Source organism: Henckelia pumila, chromosome 3, assembly GCF_033568475.1.
Source record: "Henckelia pumila isolate YLH828 chromosome 3, ASM3356847v2, whole genome shotgun sequence".
NCBI classification, from domain to species: Eukaryota; Viridiplantae; Streptophyta; class Magnoliopsida; order Lamiales; family Gesneriaceae; genus Henckelia; species Henckelia pumila.
This window is the reverse complement of record NC_133122.1, coordinates 133824060-133839285: the sequence shown is the minus strand read 5'-3', so window position 1 is coordinate 133839285 and position 15226 is coordinate 133824060. Positions and strand designations below refer to the sequence as shown.

The window sequence follows — 15226 nt, the reverse complement described above, 5'->3', positions numbered from 1 at the left end:
GATTCAAGATCTCCAAGGATCATAAAAGTTTGAAGTCACTACAACAAAAATGCTCATACACAACACTTAAAAGACAACGTTTTTTTCCAAAAAGCGTTTTTGTTTTTAAATTAAAACTCTTTTAACGAAAAACGTTGTCTATATATATTTTATATTCATCAAAGACAACACTTTTTCAAAAAAGAGTTGTCTATGAGCGTTTTTTTTAGGTCAAAGACAACGCTTTTAAAATTGTTGTCTATGAGAGTTTTTTTTCTGTGTACAACAACGCTTTTTAAAAACTGTTGTGGATGAATTTTTTTATTTTATTTTAAATAAATAAAACTTAAAATACATCTAACCAACCCTTCACGTTGAAAAAATAAACCCAATATCCCCAAACCCTTGTCGCCATTTGTCCCTCTCGTTTTTTTCTCTCTTTTGATTCTAACTATTTCTTTTCCATCATTCACGATTTTTGCCTCTTAGTCGCAAAAATCTTGTAGTTGACGAGCTTGAAAAAGGCCTTGACGAGGGACATCTTGTAGTTGACGAGCTTATTCGAAGTCCGGAACCTTGTTCTAGTACTTGGCGAATCCGGCGACGAGGCAGTGGCCATAAGGTCTAGGGCTTTGTGACATCAACACATGCCCATCGGTGCCATTGCTCACCCATGCTTTCTGTCACAGTCTCTCGCAGCCAAGCCGTTCGTGTTCAATTCTTCTGGCCTCTATTTTAGCCCCTAGCTTGTATACCCCTCCTTTTTTCCCTTCATATGTATGTGGGGGAGGATTTATATCTTTTTAATGGATTTTTGTTTACTTGGGCTTCTGTTTTTGTTCCCTTTTTGTAGCAGGACACAGGTGTCGGAGCTGGCAAGAAGAGGTGGCGAGAATGGGGGAAAATTTTGAATTCGGTAATGTCGGCGGAAGGAAAATGAGAGATGAAGAGCACGAGAGTAGAATTGGGATTGATGTTATGGACGGAGCCTCGGGATATGAGCAAGATACTATGGACAAACCTTCAAGGAAGAAAAGATACCACCAACACACTCAGCAAATCCAAGAAATTGAGGGGTGTGTATTATTTATCTCATTAATTATAATGTTTATTTTGTTGGTAATATTTTTTGTTGATTTTTTTTTTTGGATGTCTTTTTTATTTTTAGTCTCTTCAAGGAGTGTCCTCACCCTTATGAAAGGAAAAGAATGGAGCTTAGCAGAAGGCTTTGCCTGGTTTATAAACAAGTCAAATTTTGGTTTCAGAATAGAAGAACTCAAATGAAGGTACGTACTAGGAAAGCCTTTTTGCCTCTTTAATTTTCTTGTGCATAATTGGCGGGTCTTTGTTAGTATCCTAATCCCAGCCGCCCCAAACATGAAGCTGCTATAAATTTGCAGAAGGTTTACTAAAGCTTCCGAAGGAGGAGAAAGCTAGCTGATTGTGCAGTTATTGTACAACAGAGTTGGTGGAAGCTACTGGATTTTTCAAAATTGAAACACAGTTCCATAACTTTCTTTGACATCGATAAGCATGAGACTGCGATTTCACGGTGGTCACGGGGGAGAACAAGAGCTGCTAAGGTAATTTTTTTGCTTTTGAATATCGTTTGATGTCTCTAGCTAGCAATCTAATGATGACTTTTGCAAGTCGAAAAGGGTTTATCCAAGAATTTCAATGCCCAGAAACTTTCTTTGCAACATTGGCTCGAAGCTCTAAATACATTGAAACTCTTTTACTTTCTCGAGTCTAGACTAGGTAGCCAAGTGATCAAGAATTCATAATGATTTATTCCATTTTTTTCTTTTAACAGATTGATTCCCTTCATCGGTATGGGCACAATCTACATTTATATTATGCAAAATGGTTGGATTCTCAAAGAAATAGCCCTTATTTCAATGGTATATATATACGTTCACATGATAATTAATTAGATATAATTTTTTGTTGCTACGTGCTAATAAACAATGCAATTTGTGCAGGCTTGATGTAGGAGAAGGAAAGGATGTTAATCTCGTTTTATTCTTTCATGGGTCTAAACCGAATAAGTCTTCATAGGTACTAAAATTTGAGATTGACACATCACATCTCTACCTTAATAATGGTAGAAGAGCTTCTCAGTCAATTAAAGTAAGCTTCAATAATAGTATTGTATCATTTTTCCAAGTTTAAGTTTCTAGAGTTTTTATTAACACTTTATAATTAGATTGAAGGAACCATTATGGAGGGATCTTTACTTGGAGTTAGGGTTCGAGCTCCTTTTATTTTATTTGAAGTTAATTATCAACTATATATAGGCTCCAATTATGAACAAACACATTTGCTCATTTAATATTAAATAAATTTCTATCTAGTAATGTTGATGAATTTGTCAGACTTGGTAGCTATTGATCGTGATTTGGATTCCAATTCGGCTCTAAAGTATGTTCGGACCTGTTTTTAGCTTGACTAGTCTTTGATACTTTTAAAGACGAATCAAATGATATTTGAGTTTGCTTCAGAGTGAGATTCGAACCTCGGGACCCTTTGAGGATATCTTTGTATTTTCAGTTGATTTTATTTTATCAATCAAAATGACCATTAATATTTTTTATCAGGAGCTGTCTTGGTGCTTTCACTATTCCATGTTCCATTTGATAGTTTACAGTGATGATCTTATTTATTCTTCTTTCGATCTGTTAAGTTTGTGGTGGTTCATTTTGAGCAGAAAGAGGTAGAATTTGTGTTCAATGACATCCTAGAGCCACCCGGTGTGTATTAAGATTTCATCTTTTTGTCTCGAACTGTCATGCAAGTGGAAAATACATCTATCTCGCAATTGGGTTTTGATTAGTTTTGTGGCTTGTTTAGCCGCTGTTGTTTCTTCTAAGATCAGCTTCATTTGGTATGATCCTCTATTTTTGTTTTATTATTATTATTATTATTATTATTATTATTATTATTATTATTGTTGTTGTTGTTGTTGTTGTTGTTGTTGTTGTTGTCATTTTGAGCTTCTTAAATGATAATTTGATTGCAAATTTATTGTGAGATTATTATAACTTGTTTCTCTGAGCTGTTTATTTACCCTTTGTTATGGAAATGAATTCTACAGTGAGAATGCATGTCTTGTTGTTTTTTTCTTGAATTCTTTCCATTGTGTTTACCAAGTATTTATGTGCAATTTAGGCTTGTTTGGTTTTTCATTCGTAATTTATGACTTATGATGAGGAGTTTGTGTTGTATTGAACAAGTAGATGGTGGTCTGCTTAATCTGGTGTGGTGACTTCAGAGGTATATATGCTTTAGATTCCACCACTGCAATGTGACTCTCAAGGTTTGCGTTTTAGATTCCTGAATTTGTTCTCTTTGATATGCAAATCTTGGATCCTTAGATGAGTTTGGGCTTCTAGATCTATGTGAATAGGTTGTTCTTGATCAGGGATGAAACTTAAAGTGAAATGTTTTGGTTAGGAAGAAATTACAAGTTTAGACAATGGCTGATCTTATTGTAATCTTTGAGCATGATGTTTAGCTAATAAAATTTGTTTGGATCAATGAACTTAGTTTTTGCTGATCTGAAAGTATTGATGCTAAAGTTGCTTCAATGGATGTGCTGCAAATCAAGTCAATTCAGAGCACCTATTTTTCGAATTAATGGAGTAAAGATTCGGGTGTATTGCTGACAATCTTGTGGTGAAATGTAAAATTGCAGCTGGAGAACTACAATTCTTTCGAGGATGTTATCTATTGTAGGCTACACCTTGATCAGCTCTTCAAGAGAACTGGCAACTAGACAAAAGCTTTGAAGGTAAATCACAAACTTATACATATATTCAGTTTCAATTTTTTAATTTGCATAGGAAGAACACTTTATATTCTTATGCTTGTGTTAATCAGGAACGCCTAAGATTGCGAAACCGAAGAAGCCTTGTGACGTTGAGGTAATTTAGAAGGCTTATAATTGTTGTGATTGGGATAATTTTCAAGTTTAGATAGGTGTACACTATAGACATAAACAATTGGAACCTGTTGTCTCGTATGAAATCTTGGATTTGTTTCATTACAATAATAAACAAGAGGCAAAATTTCATTTTTTATTTCTATGTTTGTGTGTTGTATTCAATGTATTACAGATACCTTGCGTCGATATTGTCACATTGACACCTTCCTTTCATTTCTGTAAGAACTGTATTGTACCAAGAGAAACATTGATGACAAAAGTATGATGTCTTTATATACAAGAGGCAGTAACAAAGGCAAAAATATTGCACTATGAGCTCATGCATTCTAACAACGGTATGAAGGTTACTTTAATGCTTGTAGCCATTTCTGCCTCTTAGTTTTCTTTTTCCTTTCTCTTTTGTTGTCTTCTTTCTCATATATAATAGAAGATTCTACATGTTCACCACTGTGCTCAAAGCTTGTAGGATTCGTACATGATCATGTAAACTAGATCACAGTTTTTAGATTCTCTTCTGATACCATGTGAATAAGGATCAGATGGGGCAACAGCCCCTGTTGGCCCCCCTTTGTTCTGCCATTGTGATGTGGACTTTAAATGAATCTATCTGTTTTCATATCTCTAAGTCTGAGATGTCATGACTGGTGCAAAACATTATACTTTTCAAGGTCATGGTGCTCCCTTCAAATGTGCTTTTGTGAAAATATTTTTTCCCCAAGAGGTGTACCTATTGCATTTTTCACATATACATCAAATTAAAGTGTTTGGTTATTGCATCATATTTGTTTGTTCTTAAATATTTATGTTTATTTTTCATTTTGATCTATTAATATTTGTTTTATGTTTTTTTGTTCTTATTTTTAATAATTTACAGTATAAAGATACAAATTAAAGAAAAAGAGACTGTTGCGGCTTTTATGAAAGTTCGGGACGCTAACATGTGCTGAAGGAAATGATCAAAGTTTTTCGAGATTATTGAATAGTTTTTTCCTAGAGTTCATTGATTTAGAGTTCATTTATTTTTTATATTTGAATAATATATAATATTGGAAGATTGTATATTAAATTTTATGTTAGAAATTTTTGAATTTCGAGTGATTTATAATATTGAAAATTTGTGATTTAATTTTTTTTGTTTTTTATTTTGAAAAAGACAACGCTTTTTTATGTGTTGTCTTTACCAGAAACGACAACACTTTTTATGTGTTGTCCTTATCAGAAACGACAATGCTTTTTATGCGTTATCTTTACCAGAAACGACAATGCTTTTTACGCGTTGCCTTTTCCAGAAATGACAACACTTTTTATGTGTTATCTTTTCCCAAAATGACAACACTTTTTCTGCGTTGTCTTTGAGCGTGGTTTTTCACATCACTGGCTATGACAACGATTTTTTGGTGACATTAACAACGCGGAAAAAGCGTTTTATTTCTCTTTTTTTCTTGTAGTGAATATTTGTTCACTTAGGCTAAGTTGAACATGAGGCAGCCTCGCTGGATGGACCAGTTGAAAGACTATGATTGTGAAATCAAGTACCATCCAGGATCTTTGAATCCGGTTTCTTATGCGCATAGTCGCAAGGTGCATTTGAGCTCCCTTCGTACTGGTGCAGTTTTGCGAGTGGTAGAGGAGTGTTGTTCCTTGGGTTTCACTTTTTGTCACAAGAAGGATCAAGGAGTTCACGTTTCTTCAATTCTTTTTCGAGCCAGTTTTATATACTCGGGGTAGAGAGGCCCAGAGTGCTGATCCAAAGATACATAAGTTAGCCCGATTGGCTCAAGGTGAGAATACTTTTGGTTTCCATCTCCAGGATGATGGTTTATTGTGTCTTTCTGGGAGAGTGGTAGTACCTGATGATGCCACACTGAGAGAGGAGATCTTTGTCGTAAACTCATAACAGTAGATTATCTGTTCATCCAGGTAGCATGAAAATGTATAAGGATATACGAACGAGATTCTGGTGGAAAGGGATTAAGCTCAACGAGTAGAAGTTTGTGTCGCAATGCCTTTTTTCAGCAGGTCAAGGCATAGTTCTGACAACTCGGTGGTTTTCTCTAGAGTTTAGAGATTTTTGAGTGAAAGTGAGAGCATGTGACGACAGAATTTGTCACCAACTTGCCATTGTATTCCATGAATTGTGATGTGATCTGGGTTGTTGTTGATTGACTGTCAAAGTTCACGCATTTTCTTCTGTATAATCGGGATTCACTTTCGATCTTATGGAACGTCTGTATGTGCAAGAGATTGTTCTTTTGCATGGGATTCCATTGAGCATGGTTAGCGACAGAGATCCACGGTTTACCTTTAGGTTTTGGGGTAGCTCCCAACGTGCTCTTGGTATTAATTTGAGTCTAAGTACAGCTTATCATCCGGAGACATATGGACAGACTGAGATGAAAATTCGTATTCTCGAGGATATGCTCAGACCTACTGTAATGGATTTTTTTTCCAGCTTGGCATGACCATTTGGCATTGTTGGAGTTTGCATATAATAACAGCTACCATCGCAGTATTGTCATGACAACATTCGAGGCTTTGTATGGATGTCGTTGTCGTATGCCTTTATTTTGGGACGAGGTTGGCGAGCGCTTAGGATAAGGGTCCGGAGCTAGTCCAGTAGATGACCGATGCAGTAGAGTTGATCTGGTGGAGAATTAATGTTGCTCAGGATTGATAGGCTAGCTACGTTAATACTCATCATAGACCCTTGCAATTCCAGCCAGGAGAACATGTCTCTTTGAGGGTTTCACCTTTCAAGAAAGTGATGAGGTTTAGGTTTAAGGGCAAGTTGTCGCCGAGATTCATAGGGCCATTAGAGATTCTTGAGAAAGTTGGAGATGTGGCCTATCGTTTAGCCTCGCCACCTTATCCTGATGGAATTCATGATGTGTTCCATGTGTCCTTGCCGAGACAGTACCTTGCGGATAAGTCGCATAATCTGCATCCGACCAAGGTGCAGTTGGAGCTATACTTGTCGTATGTAGAGAGACCTCTAAGGATCCTTGACAGGAAGGAGAAAGTGCTTCGTAACAAGCGCTTATGGTTTAGTGGAAGCGTAGATGTGACGCCTAGAATTTCTATAATTTGAGTTTTGTGCCTAAACCTGTTTTAATATTCGTATTTTTTAAATTTTTGGTATTTAATTGCTTAAATCAATTTTAAATTTTATATTATTTAATTATTTTAAATTTTCGGTGTCAGTCTCTTTTAAATTTAATTTTCCCGCGCTCTTGATCTATTTCTTTTAAATCTCTGCGAGGATTAGTATTTTAATTTCCGGCTATCGAATTCGAGCTTTTATTTTGATTTGGGAAATCCTAGTGTGTATTTTGGGGCGAAGTAATTTAGGGATGTAAAGTTATCACCTTCGTTTAGCACTTTAAATTTAAATTGAAATTTTTTCACCTAGGTTTGGATTTAACCATAGCTTTTAAATTACACACACACACAAACATTTTAACTCACGCACACCACCTCGCTCACACACAGAGACACCGAGCAAAGCCGATTCCTTGTTCTTCAAGGTGAGCTCGACATCTTCAATTCTTCACAAGAACCTTCGAGCTTTGATTTCTTCCCCAGAAAATCGTTCCATGCCCAGCTAGGAGTGAAGCTTGAGCTCGATTTCCTTTGTATCTTCCCATTCCATTCCAGCTTTTTCCTCTCGGCCGCAGCTTCCTCTCTATTTTGGGTTCATCGATTTTCTTGCTTATTCTAGCTAGGCAAGATTGCGGTTCATTCCTCGCATTTTATATACGATTATTGTGTGTTGCAATTGATGTTATATGTTGCATTTCTCTATTTTAGATTTTTTTTAAAAAAAAAGAAATGAAACGATGAATGCGTGCCCTGTGTGTTTTTGCTCATAACCGAAGGTTCCTGCCTGGGGAATTTTTGATTTTTAGTTGGATACTACGTGTAGATTAATGGATTTTAAAAGCCTTGGATTGAATAGTAAGTGTGCTTAGCCTTTGTTTCGAAAATGGCAGTTCTATATTTTCTGATTTCGATATCTTTTGTGCATTCGTTGATGGTGCTTGATGGTGTGATGATGTAGGGGTAACCACGGGTGATATGCAGTTCACGTGGTAGCAATAGAATGAGTCGGATTTGATTTGAGATTTGTAGAGGGGCTGTTCGATTTTTTTTTGTGACATAGGGGATGTTCTTAGGTTGCTTGGGAGTGTGCTTTAGCGAGGGGTGTTGGCAACTGTTAAGGGGTTGTTGGATGAGTTTAGATGTTGGCTTTGATGTTAGGATAGTGGTTTTAGGATCGAGGGACAAATTGATAAGCTTTGAATCGGATTTGAAGAGGTAATGTGGAGCAGATTTTGGTGACATTATGGACTGCCCAGAAATGTGGGTTCGTAACAGGGTTAGAGGCTGAACTCGAAGAAGGGATCGGGTTGGTTGACGCTTTAGGGAGTTAGGAAAATGACGCTTCAAGCCGAATTCAATTTGGATGAGTTTTCCCTATGTTTTAAGCCTTGAGACTAAAGAGGGGCAGAATTTTAGGCAAACGGATTTCTGTTTGGGTTTGAGCTTTTAAGTCAAGAATAAAAACAGACTCAGGTTAAGGGTATTGGAATGGAATTAACTTAAGAGGTTAGAAAAGTGTTGTTTCAAGAAAAATCTCTTTTGGGCAAGTATCAAGCGAGTTATAAGATTGTAGGACGTACCGCTCCTTTCACCTAAGTGCTTTAACCATGGTTTAGACTCCCGCCCTTGGTACTTTCCTAAATCACCATTTCCAGTCATTCACCATCGAGTCCTTTGCATGTTCATTGAGTCAGTATCTTCGTAAACTTTACATCAACATGTGCATGCTAAGTCTCAAATTCAATAAAGGAAAGAAATATTTTTGAACGAAGTGAGATGGTTGTGACTACATATTCATGTTTTCGTTTGGGGATGAAAGACATTTTGGCCTCCCTTACCAAATCATTATGGGTTTCCTTACCTTAGCATGTGTTTGTGTGGGGCCGGAGCTATTTTGGTCTCCCTTACCAATATAGGGCAAGATCGGGTTGGGTTTCATCTCGACCTCCTTGCGGCATTGTGCCCTATAGCCATGATCATGATCGCAATCACAGAGTCACAATTCATGGATCGGAATTCACTCAAAATTCTTATGACCATGTTCCAGTACATTTTTATGCTATTCATTGAGTTATTTGACTTAGTCTTGCACATGTCATATTCATGCATTTATTCTTTATACTTGTTCATTACTTTTAAGTTCAAGGGCACAAAAAGTTATTTTGTTACGTACTATTTTAAATTATGTGTGTGCTTGTACCTATGTAGTACTCGTTACCCCCCCCCCCCAATAGTCTTGCTGGGTCTTTTAGACTCACCCCACTTCTTCCTACTTTTAGGTGAGGACGAGTATCAGTGGACTAAGGGGAAGGATCCCCTGGGTGAGGTTCCCGGAGGCGCAGGCCTGTGACCGTGGCTCCATTTATTTTTCCGCTGTGTCTTTTCAATTTGAATGTCTGTAATAAATTACATTTCTACTTTCTTGTTTTATTTGGTAGCAGGATGTGTTTCCCTGCGTAAGAACATTTGTTATGTATCGCTTTTATTTATGGTTGTTTGGTGGGGGTGCTCAACTGTCATGTTACTTTGCTTTTGGGACTTGTGGGAATGTTTGGGAGATTTTACTTAAAATATTTTGAATTGGTGTCTGTGTTTGGTGGTTAGTTCTATAAACAAACGGGTCATGCCGAAATTTTTAGTAAATTTTTGAAAACCCGCGTATTATTCTTTTTTATTTATTTTAGTATTAGTAGCTAGTCGTTTCGGTTGGTATCAGAGCACAGTCTTGGTTTGGTCTGTGTCTACTACCGGTTGCCGAAACTCAAAGGGATCTCGCCTCGAAGTCTGTAAGATTTAAGTGCATTTATTACTATTTGTTTAAGTTCATTTCCGCTTATCCTTTTAATTTTTGAGCTTGTAAAATTTTAAGGAAAATTTTTCCTAAGCCATGAAATTTTAATGTGGGAATTTGAACTTGCATACAGATGGCCACTCATCGTGGATATGCTCTACAACCACCGCATCCTCCACCATCGTCACCTCCACCAGCTGCGGATGTTGGGATGCAGGTGCTAGAGGGCTTAGCCCGTATCCTAGAGCGACATGTGGACGCTCCGAGGGCTGGACTTGGGACTGTTTATGAGCAGTTCAGGAAGATGAATCCGAAGGACTTTGCTGGCACCACTGATCCACTAGTAGCGGAGGGATGGATCCGTTCGCTTAAGGTGATCTTCCGCTATATGCAATTTGGAGATCCGGATCGAGTCCGTTGTGCTGTCTTTCACCTTCAAGAAGATGCTGCCCTCTGGTGGAAGGGAGTTGAGAAGACAGTGGACACGGCTACCTTGCCTTGGACTGAGTTTAGGAGACTTTTCTTTGAAAAGTATTTTACTACGGATGTGAGGGCCCGTTTGGAGACTGAATTTTTGAGCCTGCGTCAGGGAGACCTATCAGTGGCTAAGTTTGTGGTGAAATTTGAGCGAGGTTGCCACTTAGTGCCTTTGATTGGGGACGATGAGGCGGAGAAGCTCCAACACTGTATAGTTGGGCTACGACCCACTATCCATGGAGATGTGCTCATGGCGGAGCCAGTTGACTATGCTTCGACGCTCAGACGATCTTTGAGGTCTGAGAAGACTTTGAAGGATATCAACGCTGAGGCGCAGAGTAAGAGGCCGCTACCATATCATGGTTCACAACAGCATCATGGGAAGAGGCCATTCATTGGGCAGCAGCGTTAGCAGGGACCCTCTAGACCTCAGGGGCATCCAACCCATAGGCCCCAGGGACATCATGTTCAGCGACCCCAGGGCTAGCAGGCACCGAGACCTGCTCCTCCCAAGGCTGGGGAGAAGCCTGTATGCCTAAAATGCCATCGTTCTCATCATGGACAGTGTCTGGCAGGTGCCGTAGTTTGTTATCGATGCAAAAAAGCCAGGACAAGTGGTTTCAGATTGTCCATTGCGCGCCATGTCGACTCAAGGGAGGGTGTTTGTGATGCAGGCGGAGGAGGCCGATCCTGATACTACGCTCGTCACAGGTAATATTTAGAGAATTTAATTAAGGGTGATTTAATTGATTCATAGATACAATTTTTGATTTTGAGCTTTTCTTTTTGGAATGAGAACTTGTTTTAGGATTGCATGCTTCGTGTTAATTGGTCGTGTTGAAATATATAATTTTGATTATAGAATTCGTTGGCTTAGAATGAACCTAAGTAGGACTTGCCTTATTTGCTTTCAATCTTTCCGTGGTTGTAATCACCTTTAATGCAGGTAGAATTTTAGTAGCCGGTGTGGCCACTAGAGCCTTGTTAGACTCAGGGGCTACCCATTCTTTCATATCGGAGGCTTTTACCCGCAAGCGGAGTACTGAGTGCGGGATCTGATTTGTGGATTCACCGTGACCATCCCATCAGGGGAAGAACTGTCCACAAGGAGAATGGTGAGGAATCCTGAACTTCTATTGCAAGGGAAATCAGTAGTTGCAAACTTGATAGTATTGCCCATGCCTGAGTTTGACTTGATTCTCAGGATGGATTGGATGATGAAGAACGCAGTGGTGATCGAATTTCAGCAGAGGTCAGTGTTGGTCAGACCAGAGGGAGAGGAACCGTTTCAGTTTGAGGCTACTAGGGGTTCGAGGAAGACACAGATCATATCTTTTATGCAAGCTAAGCAGATGGTGCATGAAGGATGTGAGGCGTTCTTAGCCAGCTTATCATTGACAGAGTTTCCAGTGCATCCAAACCTTTCAAATGTGGACATTGTTAGGGATTTTGAGGATGTTTTTCCAGATGATGTTGTGGGCATTCCGCCTGTTAGAGAAGTGGAGTTCTCCATCGACTTGGTACCCGACACTGTGCCAATTTCTATGGCACCATACAGATTGGCTCTTACGGAAATGAAGGAGTTAAAAAAGCAGATTCAAGAGTTGCTTGATAAGGTTTTCATACGCCCTAGTTTCTCTCCATGGGGTGCACCAGTCCTTTTTGTGAAGAAGAATAAGGACCGAAGCTTAAGGCTGTGCATAGACTATTGGGAGTTGAATGGGGTGACAGTGAAGAACATGTATCCACTGCCCAGGATTGAGGACCTCTTTGATCAGTTACAAGGAGCCTCTGTGTTTTCGAAGATTGACCTTCGATCCGGTTATCATCAGCTGAGGGTGAAAGAATCGGATATGTTCAAGACAACTTTTAGGACTCGTTATGTTCACTACGAGTTCCTTGTGATGCCGTTCGGGTTGAAGAACGCGCCAACGGTCTTCATGGATCTTATGAACCGCATGTTCCAGCCGTTCTTGGACCAATTTGTCATCGTCTTCATTGATGATATCCTCATTTATTCCAGGGATAGAGAGGAGCATTCGCATCATTTGAGGACTGTACTAGAGGTACTCCGAGAACGGAAACTGTTTGCTAAGTTTGAAAAATGAGAGTTTTGGTTGGAGAGAGTAGCATTCTTGGGACATGTCATTTCTGAGAGAGATGTTGAGGTGGACCCCTCCAAAGTTCAGGCAATAAAGGAGTGGTCAGTACCTAGAAACGCCTCGTAGATTCGCAGTTTTCTCGGATTGGCTGGTTATTACAGGAAATTTATCAAGGGCTTTTCATTCATTAAAGTGCCCTTGACAGCATTGACCAAGAAGAATGCTAGGTTTGTTTGGAGTTCCGAGTGTCAAAGGAGCTTTGATGTATTGAAGAAAGCTCTTACGACAGCACCAGTATTGGATATGCCATCAGAAAAAGGTGATTTCGTGGTTTACACTGATGCTTCCAAGTTGGGATTGGGAGCAGTTCTTATGCAGCGTGATAAGGTTATTGCTTATGCTTCTAGGCAGTTGAAGGAGCATGAGAAGAATTATCCTACACATGATCTGGAGTTAGCGGCAGTAGTGTTCGCTCTCAAGATTTGGAGACACTATCTTTATGGAGAAAAGTGCAAGATATTCACGGACCATAAGAGTCTCAAGTACTTATTCACCCAGAAGGAGTTGAATATAAGGCAACAGAGATGGCTAGAGTTGGTGAAAGACTACGATTGTAAGATCAGTTACCACCCGGGTAAGGCTAATGTGGTCGCAGATGAGTTGAGCCGGAAGACAGCAGTTATTGCTTCCATGTCAGTGGCTAGACCGTTGCAGGATGAGATCTAGAGGTTTGGATTGGAGTTCTATGCTGAGGGTAGGGCTCCCAGATTGACAGCCTTGTCAGTGCAGACCACATTGTTTGACCGTATCAGAGTTGCTCAAGCAGATGATGAGCAGCTGAGAAAGTGGAGACAGAGAGCTGAGGAAAAAGACAGTGGTTTGTATTCTATAGTAGATGAGATTGTGAAGTTCAGAGATCGATTTTGGGTTCCCGCAGGCGACTCTCTGTGAGCTACTATCATGGCAGAGGCGCACACATCACCGTACTCTAATCACCCAGGTAGTACGAAGATTTATCGAGACCTTAAGCGGTTGTATTGGTGGTCGGGCATGAAGCGTGACATCGACCGATTTTTGTCAGAATGCCTGACATGCCAGCAGGTCAAGGCGGAGCATCAGAGACCTGCAGGATTGCATAAGCCACTCCCTATTCCAGAGTGGAAATGGGAGATCATTACTATGGATTTCGTTGTTGGTTTTCCAAGGACATTGAGGAGTTTGAATGTTGTTTGGGTTATAGTAGACCAACTCACAAAGTCGGCGCACTTTTTGCCAGTAAGGACGACCTTCACGATGATGCAGTATGCGGAGTTGTATATCCGAGAGATAGTCAAACTACATGGTATCCCTGTTTACATAGTGTCTGATAGAGATCCGCGGTTTACTTCTACGTTTTGGAAGAGCATTCACTCAGCCTTGGGGACGAAACTCTTGTATAGCACTGCCTTTCACCCGCAGACGGATGGACAGTCTGAAAGGGTGATTCAGATTCTAGAGGATCTTTTTAGAGCTTGTGCCATTGACTTTCAAGATAGTTGAGAGTCAAGACTACCATTGGTGGAATTTGTTTATAACAACAGCTTTCAAGCCAGAATTGGTATGACGCCTTACGAGGTACTCTATTGGAGACCGTGTAGATCTCCGGTATTGTGGACCGAGATTGGGGAGAAATCAGAGTTGGGACCAGAGATTATTCAGTAGACTGCCGAAGTTGTAGCCAAGATCCGTGACAGGATGAGGACTGCACAGAGTCGGCAGAAGAGTTATGTTGATCATAGGAGGAGAGACTTGGAGTTCTCGGTGGGAGATCATGTGTTCATCGGAGTAGCACCGCTGAAGGGAGTTATGTGGTTTGTAAAGAAGGAAAACTGGCACCGAGGTTCATAGGACCCTTCAAGATATTGGATAGGGTAGGGGCATTGGCTTATTGTGTGGCCTCGCCGCCTAACCTTGATGGGGTCCATAATGTCTTTCATGTGTCGATAATGATGAAGTACATCTCGAACTCGTCCCATGTGCTCAGTTTGGAACCACTTCAGCTATATCCTCAAATGACCTATGAGGAGAGGCCCATCCTGATTTTTGATAGATAGGAGAGAAGACTCCGTAACAAGTAGATTCCAATGATCCTGGTGAGATGGCAGAACCACACGGATGAAGAGGCCACTTGGGAAGCAGAAGCAGATATCAGAGCTCGCTATCCGAAACTATTTGGTGAGTCTCGAATTTCGAGGACGAAATTCTGTATTAGGGAGGGAGGAACTGTGATGCCTAGAATTTCCATAATTTGAGTTTTGTGCCTAAACCTGTTTTAATATTCGTATTTTTTTTTTAATTTTTAGTATCTAATTGCTTAAATCAGTTTTAAATTTTATATTATTTAATTATTTTAAATTTTTGGTGTCAGACGCTTTTAAATTTAATTTTCCCCCGCTCTTGAGCTATTTCTTTTAAATCTCTACGAGGATTAGTATTTTAATTTCCAGCTATCGAATTTGACCTTTTATTTTGATTTGGGAAATCCTAGTGTGTATTTTTGTGCGAACTAATTTAGGGATGTAAAGTTATCACCTTAATTTAGCACTTTAAATTTTAATTGACATTTTTTCACCTAGGTTTGGATTTAACCCTAACTTTTAAATTACACACACCCACAAACATTTTAACTCACGCACACCACCTCGCTCACACACACACACACACAACGATCAAAGCCGATTCCCTCTTCTTCAAGGTGAGCTCGGCATCTTCGATTCTTCACAGGAACCTTCGAGCTTCGATTTCTTCCCCAAAAAGCCGTTCCATTCCCAGCTAGGAGTGAAGATTGAGCTCAAT

The 15226-nt window shown here is 39.6% G+C and overlaps 1 protein-coding gene and 1 long non-coding RNA gene across 7 annotated transcripts; both read left to right on the top strand.

The window, feature by feature from the left end:
* Nucleotides 1-406: 406 nt before the first annotated feature.
* LOC140892437 (uncharacterized) lies at nucleotides 407-4966 on the top strand. 6 transcript variants are annotated; one of them, XR_012152827.1, is made up of 9 exons: nucleotides 407-728; nucleotides 833-1055; nucleotides 1148-1265; nucleotides 1380-1562; nucleotides 1793-1880; nucleotides 1962-3295; nucleotides 3674-3769; nucleotides 3859-3902; nucleotides 4797-4966. It is a non-coding gene; the product is annotated as an uncharacterized lncRNA (long non-coding RNA). The 6 variants fall into 6 exon arrangements; XR_012152828.1 differs by having other exon boundaries at nucleotides 407-685; nucleotides 836-1055; nucleotides 1962-3769; XR_012152829.1 differs by having other exon boundaries at nucleotides 407-685; nucleotides 1962-3769.
* Nucleotides 4967-9945: 4979 nt separating this feature from the next.
* Nucleotides 9946-10701, top strand: LOC140889534 (uncharacterized). Its single transcript, XM_073297248.1, has one exon. The coding sequence runs from the start codon at nucleotides 9946-9948 to the stop codon at nucleotides 10699-10701; it is 756 nt and encodes a 251-aa protein (XP_073153349.1).
* The last annotated feature ends 4525 nt before the right edge of the window (nucleotides 10702-15226 follow it).